This window comes from Cricetulus griseus, chromosome 4, assembly GCF_003668045.3.
Source record: "Cricetulus griseus strain 17A/GY chromosome 4, alternate assembly CriGri-PICRH-1.0, whole genome shotgun sequence".
Taxonomy (NCBI): domain Eukaryota; kingdom Metazoa; phylum Chordata; class Mammalia; order Rodentia; family Cricetidae; genus Cricetulus; species Cricetulus griseus.
In genome coordinates, this window is record NC_048597.1 from 108,954,674 (window position 1) to 108,975,293 (window position 20,620).

Genomic DNA, 20,620 nt, shown 5'->3' on the forward strand with positions numbered 1-20,620 from the left:
GCAATGTGTCGTCACCATGCTCCACCACACCATCAACAGAGCACATGATTCTGTAACAGTGCTGAATTTTGCATCCTTACAATGCTGGTTTGTGACATCCAAATGTTTCACTATTTTGTCACTATAATCTGCAGTGCCACCACAGTGCGACACTGTGACATCGCATTGCTGAATTGCAGCATCAAGATGTTTTCCGTGCTGGGCCATCTCAGTTCTCACAGGTGATGTGACAACACTCCATGAAATGTCATAGTCCTTCAGTATAATGTTGAATTGCTCAAAGCTCCCTCTGTGGTGACATCACAATGCAATAATCAATTGTGCTAACATAATGCTGAATTGTGGCTTTACAATGCTATATCAGACCATCATGATGCTCTGTTGGGTCGGTACAATGCCGAATTTTGATGACACAATGTTGAATTGCAAGTCTCACAATGCTGTATTTGAAATGCCTTAGTACCATCATATAGCTCACTTGTGAGAGAATAAGAACACACCTTAGGGGCACTCTCACTCCAGCCAGAATAGCACCCCATCTCCTGTAAACTCCATCGCAGCTTGAACATCACCCCCTTACCGTGGCTAACAATCTCAGCTTCCCAACACCAATTTCCTTAAGTCAATACTGCTAATACCATTCCCGCACATCCTATTTAATTATTAACACTGCCTGGCTGAACTAGACCTTTTGACCGATCCACTCTCTGGCCCTGATAAAATCCCCAACCTGAAAGAGAAGTGTGTGCTCTCACACTTCTCAGGTTTCCAAAGCAAACCTACCTTCATGGTCCAGCTGTCTGTCTGTGCCTTTCTTTTCCTCTCCCATCATGTGCTATCACAATGCTGTTTTGTGAAGTGATGACAACTCCCCTGTGACATAGCTGCTGCCTTATGACAGACAGACCGATGCTGCACTGTGACATCATCATTCTGAACTGTGACATCATCATTCTGAACTGTGACATCATCATTCTGAACTGTGGCTTCACACTGCTCCATTTCACCATGAAAAAAAAAAGTTGAAATTTGACATCACAGTGTTGCCAGATTGTGACATGACACATTATTTCATTGTGCCATTATTAGACATTATGTTTCCATAATAAAGCTGAATTGCGCCATCACAGTGCTCTGCTCCTGTCATGACAACACTGAACTATGATGCATTGTGCCTTCACAAAGGCTCATTGTAACATTACAAGGTTCCCATGACATCACATTGTTGAATTATAACACCACGGTATTTCATTGTGACGTGACAACTTTCCACTGTGATGTCCAATCCCCACTGTTACACTGTCATGTGCTGAGTTCTGGCATCACAATGTTCCATGGGTGGTGTGACATAAAGCCAAATTTTAATACCCAACGCTCCTCTCTCACATGACAATTCTCTTGGTGACATCACAGAACTGAAATGAGGAACTACAATACTCTATTGTGCATGATAAAGTTCCATTGTATTGTTATAAGGAGCCAATGTCAGATTACCAAGCTGAGTTGACACCATCTTATTGCTATGAAGAACCCGATCACGGTTGCTTGGTTTTTGTTGTTTAGGGTTTTGTTTTGTCGGAAGGGATGTGGAGGACTTCGGAACTTTGGATTAGAAAAGTAGTTGAACACAGTCTGAAGAACCTAACAGTTTGTTTTAGTGGGAGCCTGGAAGACAGAAGCACTGAGAATAATGCAGACTGTAGAGCTCGTGACATCGCAAGGGGGAACAATGATTCTATTAACAATTGGGCTGGGGGGCCATTTATGTAATGTCTTAGCAAAGAATCTGACCATTCTGTCCATGCCCTGATGATCTATGTGAGGCCACATTAGAGAGGAATGAGCTAATTACTTTTGCAGACAACATGCTTTTCAAGACAACATGACGTTGAGTCTAAGTCTGGTCGTCATTGATTACTCTTATGCAAATCAACAGTGAAAAAGAGCAACAAGGGGGGTGGAAGTAAACTGAAAATGTGCAGCTTGGGTAGGGATGGAGCAGGAGGAAGCTTTAGAGTACAGGGAAGCCATGTGCTGAGAGAGGCAGTGATCACTCAGGAGATGTGGTGGTTTGAATGAAATGGCCTCCATGGGCCCATGGAGAGTGGCACTTTTAGGAGGTGTGTCCTTGTTAGAGTGGGTGTGGCCTTGTTGGAGGAAGTATGTCACTGGGGGGGGGGTGGGCTTTGAGGTTTCAGAAGCTAAAGTGGCTCACCTTCTCTTCCTGCTACCTGTGGATCCAGACACAGAACTCTTATTACTTACTGAAAGCAGCAAACAGAAGTAGAATAGCAGCAGTATTTGTAATAGCCAGAAACTGGAAGCAGCCTAGATGCCCCTCAACCGAAGAATGGATAGAGAAAATGTGGTACATTTACACAATGGAGTACTACTCAGCGGAAAAAAAACAATGGAATGTTGAAATTTGCAGGAAAATGGATGGAAACTAGAAGAAACCATTCTGAGCGAGGTAACCCAATCACAAAAAGACAAACATGGTTATGTGCTCACTCATATGAGGATTTTGGACATAGAATAAAGGATTACCAGCCTACTATCCACACTGCCAGAGAAGCTAGTAAACAAGGAGGACCCTAAGAGAGACATACATGGTCCCCTGGAGAAGGGGGAAAGGGTCAAGATCCCCTGAGCAAATTGGGGGCACGGGAAGAGGGGGGAGGGAGCTAGGAGAAAGAGAAGGGGAGAAGAGGAGGAATGCAGAGGACATGAGGGAGCAGAAAGGTTGAGTCAGGGGAAGAATAGAAGATAACAAGAATGGAGATACCATAATAGAGGGAGACATTTTAGGTTTACAGAGAAATCAGGCACTAGGGAAATGTCTGGAGATATACAAAGATGACACCAGCTAACAATCTAAGCAACAGAGGAGAGGCTACCTTAATTGCCCTCCCTGTTTATTATGAGATTGACTTATATGCCACCTGATAGCCCTCATCCAGCAGCTGGTGGAAGTAGAAGCAGACATCCACAACTAATCACTGAACTGAACTGGAATCCAGATGCAGGGAAGGATGAGTGAGGAGCAAAGGGGTCCAGACCAGGCTGGTGAAACCCACAGAAACAGCTGACCTGAACATCTGGGAACTCTTGGTCCCCAGACTGATAGCTGGGATACCAGCATGGGACTGATCCAGACCCCAGGAACATGGGTTTCAGTGAGGAAACCTCAGAAATCTACGGGACCTCCTTTAGTAGTTCAGTACTTATCCCTAGCATAGGTGTGGACTTTGGGAGCCCATTCCACATAGAGGAATACTACCTGAGCCAAGACACATAGGGCCCTATCCCAAAGGATACGATAGACTCTGATGACACCCTATGGAAGGCCTCACCATCCAGGGGGAGCAGAAAGGATATGTGATAGGTAGGGTTTTAGTTGGGGTGGGGTGGTAGGGGAGGACGGGAGGGAGAAGGGAACTGGGATTGTCATGTAAAACAATCCTGTTTTTAATTCAAATAAAAAACTAAAAAATCTATCAGAAAGTTTGATAGCAATCATTTATGCATATGGAACTCAACATGGGCACTAATGCAGAGGCCATGGAGGAGTGTTGCTTACTGGCTTGCTCTCCATGGCTTGCTCAGCCTGCTTGCTTCCTTCCTTCCTTTCTTCCTTTCCTGTTTTTGATTTGGGTTTTTTGTTTGTTTTTTTCAAGACAGGGTTTCTCTGTGTAGCCCTAACTGTCCTGGAACTCACTCTGTAGACCAGGCTGGCCTTGAATTCAATCTGCTTTCTTTTTTTTTAAACTTATTTTTTATGTGCATTGATGTTTTACCTGCATGTATGTCTGTGTGAGGGTGTTCAATCTTGAAGTTACAGACAGTTATAAGCTGCCATGTGGATGCTGGGAATTGAATCCAGGTCCTGTGGAAGAGCAGTCAGTGCTCTTAACTTCTGAGCCATCTCTCTAGCTCTCAACCTGCTTTCTCATAGCACCCAGGACCACCATCCCAGAAGTGGCACTGCCTCTAGTGCTAACTCCTCCCACACCAATCATCAATCAAGAAATCATACACAGGCCAATTTGGTAGAGGCATTTTCTGAACTCAGTTCCCTCTTCCCAGGTGACTCTAGCTGACAGAGACTAGCCAACACAACTCTAATCCTTCAACTGTCCTTAAAGCTTCTCTATACCGTTAGCACACCCTCAGGGAGGACCCCACATACCAGGCAGGTGCTTATGCCATACCACCTACAAGACTATGGCATACAAATGAATACCAATATTTCTGTGTTCTTTGTATAACTAAGGGGTGATGTGTGGATAAAAACCATATGACAAAAAATTATAAATAACTTAAGATTCAGAAAGCTAGAACATTTTATTATACTTTCACATCCCTCATAATTTCTGGTAAGTGCAAAAAGTGCAATAAAACATCACATACAAGAAAATCTTCAAATCTACACATCTATTTGAAGGATAAGGACACCTAGAATAAGAATTATCATTCATCCAATCCCTAAAAACTGAAAAAAAAAGAATTGCCAGTCATTCACTATTCCTCAACAAAACATTACTAAGATCTGTTATGTACACACTTCAATAAGGTGGCCTAATCTCTGTGACAACATGTTAGGCAATACATATCAGAGACGACAAGAACCATTCACTCCATGTATGCACTAAAACAAAGCTTATACATAATATACACGGTTTTTCAAAATCCATTTTATGCTCTCTGGAGAAAACAGTTTAGAACTTCTCAGAAAGCAGCCTGAGGTCGGAGCTTTGTGTAGTTTTTAACAGTGAGGTTATTTTGTATATTTGAATGTATAACAAATTCCATCTTTTCAGAGATGAGTTTACATAACTCTGCTACCTGTGATGTAGTTCTTTCCACCCCACTGATTACTGATAAGCAGAAAGTTCAAAGTTTGGCCACATTCTACATAGTCATAAGAGTTCTGTGCTATGAAAAATTTTTATGTACATCAAGGTTTATTGAGGTATGGGCTGTGTTTAAGAAAAGATCTGAGGTATTAGTGAAAGCTTTGTTAACTTATTTCATGAGGGGATTTATTAGAGTCTTCTGAGGTCTACACATAGGACGGTGCTCTTTCTATGAATTTGCTACTGTCCAATAAGAAAGAACAGTGATCAAAGTCCAGGCCATATTGTCACATCTGTAAGTTGTTCTCCACTGTGGATCATTTAATATGGAATAACTGCTACACACCTGTTAAAGGTTTTGCTGAATTCCTCACACTTGTAGTGTCTCCCACATGTATGAGTCTTTGGGTGTGAAGTGATGATCCAGCAGTTGTTAAAGTCTTGAACTGCATGTGAACTATGAACTATCCAGTAACAAATATCTCACTATTGAGGCTTTGCCAAATTCTCTACACTGCTGGGTTTCACTAGCATATGAGTCTCCTGGTGCCGTTTCAGGCTGGAAGAAGTACTAAAGGCTTTGCTGCACTCTTTACATCGATAGGGTTTCTCTACGGTATGAATTCTCTGGTGCCGATTAAGCTGTGAGGAAAAGTAATAGGCTTTGCCACACTCTTTACATTTGTAAACCCTATCTCCAGTATGAATTCTCTGGTGTTTAGTAAGGTATGAAGAACAGTTAAAAGCTTTGCCACATTCCTTACATACATACGGTTTTTCTACAATATGGGTTCGCTGATGTTTATTAAGATAGGAAGAACAGTTGAAGGCTTTGCCACATTCTTTACATATGTAGGGTTTCTCTCCAGTATGAATCCTCTGGTGTCGGTTAAGCTGTGAAGAAAAGTAATAGGCTTTGCCACATTCTTTACATTTATAGAGTCTGTCTCCAATATGAATTCTCTGATGTTTAGACAGATAGGAAGAACAGTTAAAGGCTTTGCCACACTCTTTACATACGTAAGGTTTCTCCCCGGTATGAATTCGCTGATGCTTAGTAAGGTATGAAGTACAGTTGAAGGCTTTGCCACATTCTTTACATATGTAGGGCTTCTCTCCACTATGAATTCTCTGGTGTCGAATAAGCTGTGAAGAACACTTAAAAGGTTTACCACACTCTTTACATCTATAGGGAATCTCTTCAAAATGAATTTTCATATGCTGGATCAAGTATGAGGAACAGTAAAAGGCTTTGCCACATTCTTGACATTTATAGGATTTCTCTCCTGTGTGGATTATCTGGTGTCGACTAAGTGTTGAACTATTATTGAAGGCTTTGCCACATTCTTGACATTTGTAGGGCTTTGCTCCAGTATGAAGTATTTGGTGTCTCATCAGGTTGGAGTGGTATCTGAAGGTCTTGCCACACTCCTTACATATATAAGGCTCCTCTCCAGTATGGATTCTCTGGTGTCGAATAAGCTGTGAGGAAAGCCGAAAGGGTTTACCACACTCTTTGCATCTATAGGGCATCTCTTCAAAATGAATTTTCATATGCTGGATCAAGAATGAGGAACAGTAAAAGGCTCTGCCACACTCTTGACATGCGTAGGGTTTCTCTCCTGTGTGGATTATCTGGTGTCGACTAAGAGTTGAACTATTATTGAAGGCTTTGCCACATTCTTGACATTTGTAGGGCTTTGCCCCAGTATGAAGAATTTGGTGTCTTGTTAGGGTTGACTGATATCTGAAGGCTTTCCCACATTCTTTACATCTATAGGGTTTCTCTCCAGTATGGATTACTTGGTGTTGAGTAAGAGATGAGTGTTTAATAAAGGCCTTACCACATTCTTTACACTTGTATGGTTTTTCTCCCTTATGAATTATCTGATGTTGACTAAGGGTGTGACTTCTCTTGAAGGCTTTCCCACATTCCAAACATGTGTAGGGTTTTGCTTCAGTATGGATGACTTCATGTTGAGTAAGGGTTGAATTATATTTAAAGGATCTGCCGCATTCTTTACATTTGTAGGGTTTCTCTCCAGTATGAATTATTTGGTGTTGAGTAAGTATAGAATGTGTAGTAAAGGCTTTGCCACATTCTTTACACTTGTATTTACACTCTCTCTTATGAGTCATCTGGTGTTGTGTAAGATTTCTACTTCTCTTGAAGGCTTTGCCACACTCTTTACATTTGTAAGGTCTTGCAGCAGTATGAATTATGTGGTGTTGGAAGAGGACTGAGCGGTATTTAAAGGCTTTGCCACAATCTTTACATTTGTAGGGCAAATCTCCTTTATGTACCCTGTGATGCTGATCAGAAGCTGAGTCATCAATGAAAGCTTTGCCATGTTCTTCCTGTTTGTATGGCTTCTCTTCACTATGCACACATTGACGGATGCTAAGTTTTGTGTGTTGATCAAAGGCTTTTACGGAGTTGTTACAGTCGCAAAGATTTTCTGGGGAGAAAAGAGGACATACAATTTCAACCATGCTTAAAGCTATGACTTTCATTACACTAACAACATTTTCTCTCCAATACGTTATTTCCCAGCCTCATTAATCTTCCTATCTTCATTACACATATATTGGATTCTCTAAGTACCTATATCTGGATTTGGACATAGAAAATAATTGACGGCACTTTGGAGGCAGAGGCAGGCAGATCTCGGTGAGTTCGAGACCAGCCTGGTCTACAAGAGCTAGTTCCAGGACAGCCTCCAAAGTCACAGAGAAACCCTGTCTTGAAAAACAAAAAAAAAAAAAAAAAAAAGAAAGAAACAAAAAAAAAGAAAAAAAAAGAAAGAAAAGAAAATAATTGACGGGTGGCTAACTGAATGCAGGAGCTCACACCTGTAAGCTCAGCATGTAGGAGGGTGAAACAGAAAGATCACGGAAAGTTCAAGGTGAGCATGGGCTCTATACCAAGTAACAGGGCTACACAGTGAAACCTTGTCTCAAAATAAACAACAATAGCAACAACAAACCAAAACAACAATAAATTACTGCATTTATTAAAGCTGTGTATTTTGGTGCAGAGAAAACAAATTTGCTGGTGACAGAATAGTGAGTCTTTCAAAAAGACAATCATACTTTAAAATGTGTTCTTCATTCCTAAATCTCTCTTCTAAAGGAATATTTGATTCAAAGTTTGGTCCAGCTACATTTCAATTATTCAGGATCTTAATCAAACCATGGAAAAGGTGCATTCTAAGAATTACCCAAATCTCATTTAAGAGGAAAGTTATTTTTCCAAGCATGATGTGAATATTTAATCAAACACAGACAGTTTCTTTCTTTTCTTTTCTTTTCTTTTTTTTTTTTTTTTTTTTTTTTTTGGTTTTTCAAGACGGGGTTTCCCTGTGTAGCTTTGGAGCCTATCCTGGCACTCGCTCTGGAGACCAGGCTGGTCTCGAACTCACAGACATCTGCCTGCCTCTGCCTCCCAAGTGCTAGGATTAAAGGCATGTGCCACCAACACCCGGCCTAAAACACAGTTTCTTAATAATGATTTTCTGAAATGCTGTATGCTCTTGATCTCAGTTAGCAATGGGTTTTCTGTTGTGTAGTTGCCACATTCTGACTATAAAATGCTTTTTAGCCTTCACATTCATTGGTATTTGTAGAGCTTCTCTCCTACATGAACGCTCTGGTGTCAATCAAGAGTTGTAATATTAGCCAGGCAGTGGTGGCGTACACCTTTAATCCCAGCACTTGGGAAGCAGAGGCAGGTGGATCTGTGTGAGTTCGAGGCCAGTCTGGTCTACAAAGCAAGTTCCAGTACAGGCTCCAAAGCTACAGAGAAACCCTGTTGAAATATTATTGAAGCCTTTGTCACATGTTTGATATTTGGAGAATTATACTCGATGTGAAAAATTTGGTGTCAAGTAAGGTTTGATTGATATTTGAAGGCTTGCTACATTTCTATCTTTCTTTAATGCAAACTGTCAAGGTCATAACTTCTGCATCTTCTTATCATATTTTGGAATAAGTGGGGTTTTTGCTCTGCTTTTGTGAAGAGCCTAGGATATAATGAGAAGCAACACCTGCAAGAACTCAAAATAACAAATCCCCTCAGTTACTACACTAAGGTGGATTGTTTCTGAATCTGACCTCAATACCATGGCAAGCAGACATGTCCTCCAGACAGCAGAACAGCAAACATAAAGACCTCTCCATTTTCCCATGGTATTGCTGAAAAGCCTGTTATACTTCTCATCAATCACAGTTCTTCACTTCTGAAACCCCACTGTACCAACACCCCAAAACAAAAACAACTTGCCACATCAGTCTGCTCTCCTGGGTGAGAAAATGAGAAGAACAAATGAATACATTTGTGAAGTGTCTGAAGGTTCCCTGATAGGGAATGTCAGTATATTCTGTGCCACAGAGGAAGAGATAACAGGTATTCTTGGACATCAGGTCAGAATGGGAAGACTAAACCTAAACCTAAATAATTACAGCATCAGCAAGATGATATTACTTCAGATAGTTAACCAGAGAAGAGGAGACTATAGGATCTTTTTTAATTGTTTATTATTTTTAATTACTCATATTTACATATCCATCCCCCCATTCCCTCACCCTCCCCTCCTCCCATGCTCTCCACCCAACCCACCCCACGCCCCCCACTCCTCTCCAGGGGTAGTGAGGCCCTCTACCAAGAACCTTCAAAGTCTGTCATATTGTTTGGAGAGGGTCTAGACCCTCTTTGCTGTATCTGAGCTACAATAGTATCCCTCCATAGAGAATGGGCTCCCGAATTCCATTTAGAAGCTCCGCGTCTAAGGAGCCATAGACTGTCTTGGGCTCCTAGCTGACACCCACATTCAGAGGGTTTGGTTGGTCCAATGCTGTTTCCCCAGCTTTATGACTAGGGTCTCCATTCTATCAGTAGGTCAGGTCCACTGTTTCTGCAGGTCTCTCCATCCCCATCTTGGCTCCTTTGCTCAACCCTCCTCCCTCTCCACAACTGAATTCCAGTAGTATGGTTCAGTGCTTAGCTGTGGGTGTCTGTTTCTGCTTCAAACAGCAACTGGATGAAGACTCTCCTTCCTCTCCCTGGCCCCAGGCTCCAATTTGATCAGGGGTTCTTGTCCCCATCCCCCTCTTCGAGGAACCATGCAATCTTCTCTTGGGTTCCTGCTTGTTTCCTAGCTCCTCTAGCAGTGTGGAATGTAGGCTAGTGATCCTTTGCTCTATGTCTAAAAATCAAAAATGAGTGAGTACATACCATGTTTGTCTTTTTGTGACTGGGTTACCTCACTGAGAATGGTTTCTTCTAGTTCCATCCATTTGCCTGCAAATTTCAAGATTCCATTGTTTTTTTCCGATGAGTAGTACTCCATTGTGTAAATATACCACATTTTCTCTATCCATTCATCAGTTGATGGGCATCTAGGTTGTTTCCAGGTTCTGACTATTACAAACAATGCTGCTATGAACATAGTTGAACATATGTCCTTATTGTATGAGTGTGTATTCTTTGGGTATATGCCCAAGAGAAGGATTGCTGGATCTTGAGGTAGACTGATTCCCATTTTCCTGAGAAACCACCATACTGCTTTCCAAAGTGGCAGTACAAGTTTGCACCCACCAGCAATGGAGGAGAGTTCTTCTTTCTCCACATCCTCTCCAGCATAGATTGTCATTGGTGTTATTGATTTTATACATTCTGACAGGAGTAAGATGGTATCTCAGAGTGGTTTTGAGTTGCATTTCCCTGATGGCTAAGGATGTTGAGCACTTTCTCAAGTGTCTTTCAGCCATTTTGGATTCCTCTGTTGAGAATTCTCTATTTAGTTTTACACTCCATCTTTTAATTGCATTGTTTGGTGTTTTCATGGCTAGCTTCTTGAGTTCATTGTATATTCTGGTGATCAGCCCTCTGTCAGATGTGGGGTTGGTGAATATTTTTTCCCATTCTGTGGGCTGGCATTTTGTCTTGCTGACTGTGTCCTTTGCTTTACAGAAGCTTCTCAGTTTCAGGAGGTCCCATTTATTAATTGTCGATCTCAATGTTTGTGCTACTGGTGTTATGTTCAGAATGTTCATGTTCAAATGTTCATGTTCAAACAGAATGTTATGTTCAAAATGTACCAATTTGTTCAAGGATGCCACCTACCTTCTCTTCTAAAGAGGTTCAGTGTTGCTGAATTTATGTTGAGGTCTTTGATCCATTTGGATTTAAGTTTAGTGCATGGCAATAGATCTTAAATAATATACTAGAAAATGGAAAGACCTCCCATGCTCTTGGATAGGTAGGATCAACATAGTAAAAATGGCAATCTTGCCAAAAGCAATCTACAGATTCAATGCAATTCCCATCAGAATCCCAACACAATTCTTCATAGACCTTGAAAGAACAGTACTCAACTTCATATAAAAAAAACAAAAAACCCAGGATAGCCAAAACAACCCTGTACAATAGAGAAACTTCCGGAGGCATCACCATTCCTGACTTCAAGCTCTATTATAGAGCCATAGTCCTGAAAACACCTTGGTATTGGCACAAAAATCGACAGGTTGACCAATGGAATCGAATTGAAAATCCTGATATTAACCCACACACCTACGAACACCTGATTTTTGACAAAGAAGCTAAATTTATACAATGGAAGAAAGCATCTTCAACAAATGGTGCTGGCATAACTGGATTCGGACATGTAGAAGATTGCAGATTGATCCATATCTATCCCCATGCACTAAACTATAGGATCTTTTTAAAAGATTTTTTTAATGTATGCATGTGTTTGTATACAGGTATGTACATGTTAAGTGCAGTGCCTGCAGAGGCCAGAAAGGGGCAATGGAGCCCTGGATTATGGGAAGTTGTGAGCCACCCAACCTGAACAGAGAACCAAATTTGGGTCTTCTGCAGAAGCAGGACTCACTCTCAACCACAGACTTCCCTCCAGCCCAGGCCCAAGAAGCTGTAAGCAGAAATATGAGCAAGCATTTCTAACAGGAAAAATAAAAATAAAACCCTACAGAAAACATAAAACAAAAATCTACTTGAATAACTCTAATGAACACTACATAGTTCAATGGTGTAGTATCTGGATGGTCCCAATCCACAGAAATAGGAACAGCTTATAGGTTTTACATTACTATTGTTCTAATTTGTTATTTGTATACTTAAAGGTTACAAAGTATAACCTGTACTGGGGTTAGAGAGATGGCTCAACAGTTTGGAGCATGTGTAGCTCTTCCAGAAGATCCAGGTTCAGTTCCTAGCACCCACATGGCAGGCAGCTCACAATAAGTCCAACTCCAGGGGCTCCTGAAAACTCATCTCCATTGAACACAGACCTTCCCAATCCCCATCTAAAAGCATGGCTTCTTGTGTGTCTTCTTCCTGTGTCATTTCTACCTACCTGGGTACATGGTTCCTGACTCTTGTCTCTTCACATTCCAAGGCACCTGTCTCTGCTCCAGCAATGAGACCCGGTAGGGCTTACACACAGCAAGGTCTGTTTATTACAAAATAGAGAACCATGTTCAGTTAAGAGTCTCCTACTAAGTGATAACATTTCACTGACCATATTGTTCTGGGAAAAAAGAAGAGATATAAAAGGAGATTTGAGGAAATGATTTTTTATTATTCTCTGCCATATACATCAGAATATGTCTGATGGGTGATGGAGGTGAACACTTTTAATCCTAGCACTTGGGAGGCAGAGGAAGGCAAATCTCTGAGTTAAGGCCAGCTTGTTCTACAGAGTGAGTTCCAGGACGGCTAGGGCTACACAGAGAAAAACCAAAACCAAAAGGAAGAAGGAGGAGGAGGGGGAGGGGGAGGAGGAGGAGAAGGAGGATGAGAAGGAAGAGGAGAAGGAGGAGGAGGAGAATGAGGAGGAGGAGGAGGAGAAAAGAAGAGGAGGAGGAAGAGAGGTGGAGGAGGAGGAGGAGGAGTGGGGGATTTTCACTTGGAGATGCTAAGCTTCACTTGCACACATGACCAACTCAAAGCAAATGGTCTTCAAGAAACAGCCACAATGCTTCATGCCAGCAAGTTTCTGAAGTCACCACTCATCTAGAACAGTGACTCTCAACCTTCCTAAAGCTACGACCCTTTAATACAGTTCCTCATGTTGTGGGGACCCCCAACCACAAAGTTATTTTGTTGCTACTTCATAACTGTAATTTTGCTGCTGTTATGAATTGTAAATGTCTGCTATGCAGGATATTTGATAGGTGACCCCTGTGGGGGTGGGTCAAGACCCACTGGTTAAGAACCACTGATCTAGAGTGAAAAAGAAACACTTCCTCAAGAAAGAAGATTTCAACATAAATACAATTAAAATGATCGTCTCCAGATCATCAAACCCCTAAATATTTCCCTTATGTTAACTGCCTCATACAAAACAGAAGCCCTGAGAAACAGTCTACAGAGAAGGGAAATCAGATGTTGAGAGAGAGTTAAGAATTCTGTAGACGAGAGATCCTCATCCAGGGAAACAAGGTTTCTGTAATTCTCCAACATCACATTTCTATATAAATTCCACTGAGCAGTCTAGGCATTCCCATTCCTCTGGAGAGAAATCAATGGAAACATCCTTAAATGATAACAGCTCCTGAAATAAAAGTTGATAGCACAGAGAACTAAACAGAAAGAAAACAAACAACCCAATCAAAAACTGGGCTAAGGAACTGGACGAAGAGTTCTCCAAAGAGGAAAGACAGATGGCCAATAAATACTTTTAGGATGGTTTAATGTCCTTAGCCATCAAATATATGCACATTTTATACTTCCATCTCACCTTAGTCAGAATGGGTATAATCAAGAAAATAAATGACGGGGCTGGCAAGATGGCTCAGAGATCAAGGGCACTGGCTGCTCTTCCAGAGGTCCTGAGTTCAATTCCCAGCAACCACATGGTGGCTCACAACCATCTGTAATGAGATCTGGTGCCCTCTTCTGGCCTGCAGGCAGACTTGCAGCACTGTGTAATAATAAATAAATCTTAAAAAAAAAAAAAAAGAAAGAAAACAAACGATCATGAGGATGCAGGGAAAGGAGAGCACCGAGTCGCTGTTGGTGGGAGTATAAACTGGTATAGCCACTGTGGAAATCAGTGTGAAGGCTTCTCAAAAAGCTAAAAATAGACCACCACATGTCCCTGCATCAACCCAGAGGGCTCCATATTCTACTACAGACATATATGACCATGGCTGCACTATCCTAATAGTTAGGAAATGGGATCAGCCTAGATACCCATCAGCTGAAGAGTGGACAATGAAAATGTGATGCATATACACAGTGGTATTTTATTCAGCTGTAAAGAAAAAGGAATTTTGCAGGGAGATGGATGGAATTGAGAAAAGTTATACTGAGGCCCAGAAAGACAAATGCCACACATTCTCTCTAGTGTACTATCCTATCTCTGCGTATTCAGATCTGTTCACTTCACTTGGGGTGTTTATGGAGGTCAGGAAGCTAGATGGGAGCCTCTGAAGGGAACAAGACCTTAACAGAGGAGGGACAGAACAATACATGTGACATGAAAGTAGCAGGTGGATAGAGGGACAGCACCTCCCCCAGTAGACTGGGCCCTTTCATATCAATCATTAATCAAGAAAATACCCTGTAGGCCAATCTGATGGGGGCATTTTCTCAACTGAGGTTCCCTCTTCTCTAGTTTGTGCCAAGCTGACAAAAACAAAAACAAAACCACCTAACCAGGTCACTGTGTTCTGATTAGCAAGCAGTACTGTTATAACTGGAGAAATAGATCAGTGGTTACTGCTCCCTACAGAGGGTAAAGGCACTTTTGGCCATGGTTGACAATTTGGGTTCCCTCCTCAGGACCCACAAGGCAGAAGGACTCCCACAAGTTGTCCCCTGACCTCCAACCTCCACAAGCATATTGTAGTGCACACACACAACCCCATGTACACACACACACACACACACACACACACACACACACAAATTAAATGTAATTTTAAAATTTTAAACTTTAGGGGGAAAAGGCATTCTAAAATTTATACAGAAAGGCAAATACCCAGAATAGTCGACACAATGCTGAAAAATAAGTTCACCAGATGGACACTAGCTAACGTTAGTGAATTGGGCAGAGAAGTGACAGGAGTCCCAGGCTGTGGTAAAAAGGGATGAATCCATACACCCTGGGGATAGCTCCATCAAGAGCTGTGAATTGAGAGGTGTGGGAGAGAACAAACTTGAGTAGCTGGCAAATGTGGCTCACTTTTTTTTCTTGTGAGAAGTTCCCATACTCCATAACCACCCCAGAGAAACACAAAGGAGGTGGCACTATTAGGAGGTTTGGCCTCATTGGAGAAAGGGGGGTCACATACTTTTCTTATTATTCTATAGCAGTGCAGAAAAGCTACTAGTTATGTAGTGTTTCTATGATAGCAAGGGTTGTGAGAAATTTAAAATGAAGCTTACCAGAGGACGTCTGTAAATGACTTGCAAATGCTATCAGTATACACAAACTGTTGGAGCATCTGCAGATTGTGGGCAGATGAATCTCTACCATTTCTACTCCAACTATCAATTTGCTAACCAATGCAACTTACATTTGTTTAGTGAGTTCCCTGATTCCGAATTGTTCATGAGACTTTGCTTTTAGAAAATCAACCAGAACACTAGAAACACAGGAAGGACCCATGACAAACTGTCAACTTAAGGGACCTTAACACACTCATGGAGGCATACAGGAGACTAAAGCATGATAGGCTACTGCTGTTGCCCTTGGTTCCCTACTGCTGAAGACACTGTGTACTTCAGACACAGGACCAAGAGGATCATATCTGAAAGACTCCTCCCTGGGGACTAAAGGTCATGGTACCAAAAGGTGCCGTACAACTTTCCAAAGGAGATAAGCAACCGACAGTGCCACCAAGCTATGAAACCTCTGAACATGCGAACAGCCAGAATAGCATAACACATGCAAGAACAGCTTGGAGGTGACTAACAACTCTCTCAACTGGATTTAATGCTTGCTAACCAAGAAGGAACTCATGCCTGGTCCTGGAAACCTAGCCAACTACCAGAACTAGTGAGGTCATGGGTCTTGGAAGAGAACCCATGACTGTCACTTTACTAAGCCAGCATAGTTTCTAATTGCATTCTAACCACTCATCCCTATACTCACAGATAATTATCACAGATAATGAGGGGTGTAGCTCTCACCCCTCATCAAAGAAAACTCTCTTTGCAACAGATGGAGACCATTACAGAAAAACACACAATTGATCAAAAGGCAGAAAACAAGTGACTGTATCAGCCACAACTGACACATCTACAACACGACTCCTACACCTGAAGCTTGGGGAACATCACAGGGGTGGAGGAGTAGGTACCAGAGGAGCTGAATGTCCGGTGTCAGATTGTGCCTCCTAGAAATGTGAGGGAAGCTACACCCAGCAAGCTTCAGCCACTCAATTCCTAAACAAGACCTGAACCTGGATCACACCAACAGACTTGCTGATGTGGAAAGCACAATCTCACAGGCCCCAACCCTAGAGAAAGAACTACTGGTCAGTAAAGATGGCAGAGAACGGGAGAAATGGTCCTCCTCTAGGAAGAGCCTCCGAATGGCTCAGACTTCCGTGTGTGTGTGTGTGTGTGTGTGTGTGTGTGTGTGTGTGTGAGAGAGAGAGAGAGAGAGAGAGAGAGAGAGAGAGAGAGAGAGAGAGAGAGAGAGAGAATTAAATAATGGTAAAGAGTAAAATGTATTTCTCTTCAATCTCTTCATGCCTAGGATAAAAAGACGGGCCATGGAAAGGATATCCAAAATAGAACTCAGAGTACTATAATCTCAACTTCACACTGCACATGGATAACTGACTGATTTGTATGTTGAAATAGGGTCTTGCAATGTAACTGAGGTGGTCTGGTACTTCCTGTGCAGCCCAAGCTGGCCCTGAACTCAATCCCTCATGCAGCATCCCAACTGCTAGAAATACAGGCCATGCACAACTACGCACAAACGTGACCAATTATGTCAAAGAACACATGGATATAAAACTGACTGGGGGGATCAGTAAGTAAAGGAAGATGAATACTAAAAAAAGAGATTTCGGATCCTTTAGGTTTCTGCCGGAACAGGACATTCTTAAACTTCACCGAGTTTCCTCAAGTAGGCACTTGAATGGATACCAGCCTCATGCTCAGGTGAGAGGGTGTTCAAGCTCTATCAAAGCATATTACAGTTTTGCTGAAGTAGTCACAGAACACAAGAGAGACCTCGTCTACAGATGGGCCCAGAGAGGACAGGATGCATTTTTGTAAAGAAGAGAATGCCAAAGCTCACAACATGGCTGATGTGTCTACAGTGGATGCCTACTGATGTCAGACATGGGGAAAAACAAACAAACAAAACAAAACAGAACACCGAGTGACCCAAATTTTTCCATCCTTTATTCCAAGGACTTTATATATGAACTGCCAAGCTTTGGGAGCAAAGGAAGTGAAACTCTTCCTAGACCTCAGGCAGAGAGTAACTATGAATATATGTGTAAGCACATCCATGGGGTAATCACAAGGTAGAAAAGGGGTTTTAAAAAAAACTCACACCTGTATATTCCTAGAAATTGTTTATATTATATGCTTCCAGGAGCTACATAAAAGCATAGATTCTAATTTATTTGTAACAGCATTATGTTTTTGTTTTTGTTTTTGTTTTTGTCTTTTGAGACAGGGTTCGTTTGTAGCTTTGGAGGCTGTCCTGGAACTAACTCACTCTGTATACCAGGCTGGCCTTGAACTCACAGAGATCCACCTGCCTCTGCCTCCCGAGTGTTGGGATTAAAGGTGTGGGCCGGCTGCAACAGCAATTTAACTCAGGGTTGAGCACAGCTTTTAGAAGGGCTGTTACCAAAAAGATAATTCAGCCTTCAGGAGGCATCAACAAAACCAAGGAAACTTGCAGGCCAGCCTGGGCTACATGAAGCGAAGTCTGTCACTAGAAAAAATGGGGGGAAAGAGGAACATAATCACAGGGGAAGGGGGAGGGGTAATCCCGGAAACTATTGGAGATGACAAATCAAATATCAGATTTTTTTTAAATGTGAAAGCGCTTCAAAACAAAAAAGTTAAAATTGACTTACTGTATGACCCAAAAGTCACGACACAAGAGTAAGTAAACCAGGATGAGGATACAGTTATACAATAGCCAATACGTGTGAACAAATGCAGTGTCTCCACTTAAAATATACCAACGGTCTCCCCACGCCCCTTAGCATCCAGCCGCTCCCCATAAAGGCTGCGTGTTCACAGATCCACCCTAGGGCAGAATCCAGCGACTCCTCTTTACTATACAACTCCTATCCTGAGACAAGGCAACTGGGAACACCTAGTGTCAGCATTTGACGTCAGGAAGTAGTGGACTCCAGTACCAATAAATAAGATTGGAGGATGAAATGAAGACACACCGCCTCAGAAAATCAGCCAGGGGAAAACTCAACCCAAAGATACCATGATAAAGTGTCCGTGGCTAGGGAAGATAAGGGGAAGTGCGACATAAATGTTTTACCAAGAATCTAATAACTATCCTGTGCTTTCAGCTCGGTCGCAGCTTTCACGATCACAAAACAATTCCTTTCAAATTTGCCACTCGATGTGCATAGTGGGGCGGGGGAATTAAAACCGCAGAATCCGGTTGAAACCTACGTGGGAACAGTTTAATTTGAAGACAGGAAGCTGGCGTGGGAAATTCTTAGGAATTCACTGTCCTGGGTGGATGCTGCCCATAAATTAGGACGCTCGGAAGGTGGCTCGAGGACCCCAGCCCAGAGCTGTCAGGCAGGTCCCGCACACAGGGGAGTCGAGTTGTCCCCAAGCTCCGGTCACCGGGCTGTCAGAGCTATGCCCTGGCTGTGAGCCGCCAGAGACACCCCAGAAGGAATCGGCCTGCGACTCGCCGCTGACCCCGAACGGCTCAGTTGCCGCTCAGCCCCGATTACTAGGAGGCCGGGCCCCGACTCACCATGTCCGGATTCCGGAACGAATTGTTTCCGCGGTGTCCCGTTCCGGGGTGTCCGGGTTCCCGGGTTCCTCATTGTCCCGTTCCGGGGTGTCCGGGTTCCCGTTCTGGAGACCCGTTCCGGAGTGCCCGGGTTCCGAGGTGTCTAGGAGTCCTCCTGTGAGTCCAAGTGATGAGGTCACGGGTTGGCCGGCTACAGCGAGACCGGGAAACGCAGACTGGAAGCACCTTGGCGGCGCTCCACACAAAGCCAGCAAGGCTAAAGCCCACTCAGGGGCAGTTCTCAGTCTGGTGGCCCTGAATGGAGCCTTGATTGACAGTGCATAATTGATTACCACTTCCAGGTTGAGTAAGGACAAAATGACACGTCTTTGCTGCTCAGATTTTATTTATTTATTTGTTTTGTTTTCTTTTCCAAAACAGGGTTTTGCTGTATTGCTTTGGAGGTTGTCCTGGAACTCGATCTGTTGACCAGGCTGGCCTCAAACTCACAGAGATCCGCCTGCCTCTTCCCCCCGAGTTCTGGGATTAAAGACATGTGCCACCAACGCCCGGCACAGATTTTTAGTTTATTATTTGTTTTATTTTTAAATATTTTTGGAAATTCTCTGAGAATTTCATACATGTATTTTGACCAACTTCTGTATATTTTGCATTCCCTTACAGTTCCTTCAAATCCCTATTAAATATCTGGTATTTACAAATTGTAATTTTCATTTCTGACTTTGTGATAAGAAATTGGCATGTTAACATGATTTCCACTTTGTTCTGGAAAGAACACTTTGATGAATACAGAATTTTTTTTAAATACAGAATCCTGTAATGACATTCTTTTTCTCTGAAGTAAAAGTTGTAACTTCTTTTTTGTTTGTTTGATTTTCAAAACAGGAGTTCTCTGTGTTTCCCTGTATGTCCTGGAACTTACTCTGTAGATTAGGCTGGCCTCTGTTGGGATTAGAGACGTACACCACCACACCAGCTTCATTTTTTAATTTCTATTCTTGATTACATGTTTCTGTACCAGAGATCATACTTTCCTATATATGTATTGGTTTTGCTTCTTTCTTTCTTAGTTTTCAGTTCATCTTTGGATCCTACCAGTTTGACTATGGTCTTTAGGGTCACTATTGCTGTGATTAACACCACGACCAAAGCAACTTGGAGAGGAAGGGGTATATTTTGCTTATGTTTCCACATTACTGGCTTGCTCAACCTGCTTTCTTTTCTTTTCTTTTCTTTTTTTTTTTTTTTTTTGGTTTTTCGAGACAGGGTTTCTCTGTGTAGCTTTGGAGCCTATCCTGACACTCGCTCTGGAGACCAGGCTGGCCTCCAACTCACAGAGATCCACCTGCCTCTGCCTACCAAGTGCTGGAATTAAAGCCGTGCGCCACCAACGCCCGGCTTCAACCTGCTTTCTTATAGAATTCAGTACCACCACTCACAATGGGCTGGGCCCTCCCCCATCAATCACTAAAGAAAATACCCCCACAGGCATGCCTGTACCCTAGTCATATGGAGGTATTTTCTTAATTATGATTCTGTCTTCTCAGACAGCTCTACATTGTGTGGAATTAACAAAAAAAAAAATAAGAAAAGGGAAGAAAGAAGAGAAGGAAGACAGCAACAACACAGGGGGCTTTGGGGCATTTCAAACTATAAGTCAAACAGATCAGCTTTCACTGAGAAAGACAAGCTGACTGGAAATGAAAGCCTCTTAATCAGAAGCAGATTAAGGTTTGATTTCTAAGAAATGGTGTACAGAGAAGTGGAGTCACATAAACAATGGCTTTTAAAGAAGGACAAGTAGGA

At 42.4% G+C, this 20,620-nt stretch overlaps 1 protein-coding gene across 3 annotated transcripts; it reads right to left on the reverse strand.

Moving 5' to 3' along the window:
- Positions 1-4,319: 4,319 nt before the first annotated feature.
- On the reverse strand, positions 4,320-18,939 carry LOC100756955 (zinc finger protein 11). 3 transcript variants are annotated; one of them, XM_027413827.2, is made up of 3 exons: positions 18,815-18,939; positions 12,233-12,328; positions 4,320-7,315 (listed from the first exon to the last, which is right to left on the reverse strand). In XM_027413827.2, the coding sequence occupies exons 1-3, from the start codon at positions 18,885-18,887 to the stop codon at positions 5,343-5,345; spliced, it is 2,142 nt and encodes a 713-aa protein (XP_027269628.1). In that variant the 5' UTR covers positions 18,888-18,939; the 3' UTR covers positions 4,320-5,342. The 3 variants fall into 3 exon arrangements, with proteins under 3 accessions (XP_027269628.1, XP_027269630.1, XP_027269629.1); XM_027413829.2 differs by lacking the exon at positions 18,815-18,939 and adding an exon at positions 18,499-18,788; XM_027413828.2 differs by lacking the exon at positions 18,815-18,939 and adding an exon at positions 13,619-13,678.
- Positions 18,940-20,620: the final 1,681 nt, after the last annotated feature.

Bases quoted from the DNA above. Each gene is read 5' to 3' on its own strand.
- LOC100756955 (XM_027413827.2), bottom strand. From the start codon at position 18,887: ATGAGGAACCCGGGAACCCGGACACCCCGGAACGGGACACCGCGGAAA. The intron at 12,329-18,814 runs GTGAGTCGGGGC...TGTAATAAACAG, and splicing joins CGTTCCGGAATCCGGACATG to ACCTTGCTGTGTGTAAGCCC. The intron at 7,316-12,232 runs GTAGGTAGAAAT...TTTTCTCCCCAG, and splicing joins GTCAGGAACCATGTACCCAG to AAAATCTTTGCGACTGTAAC.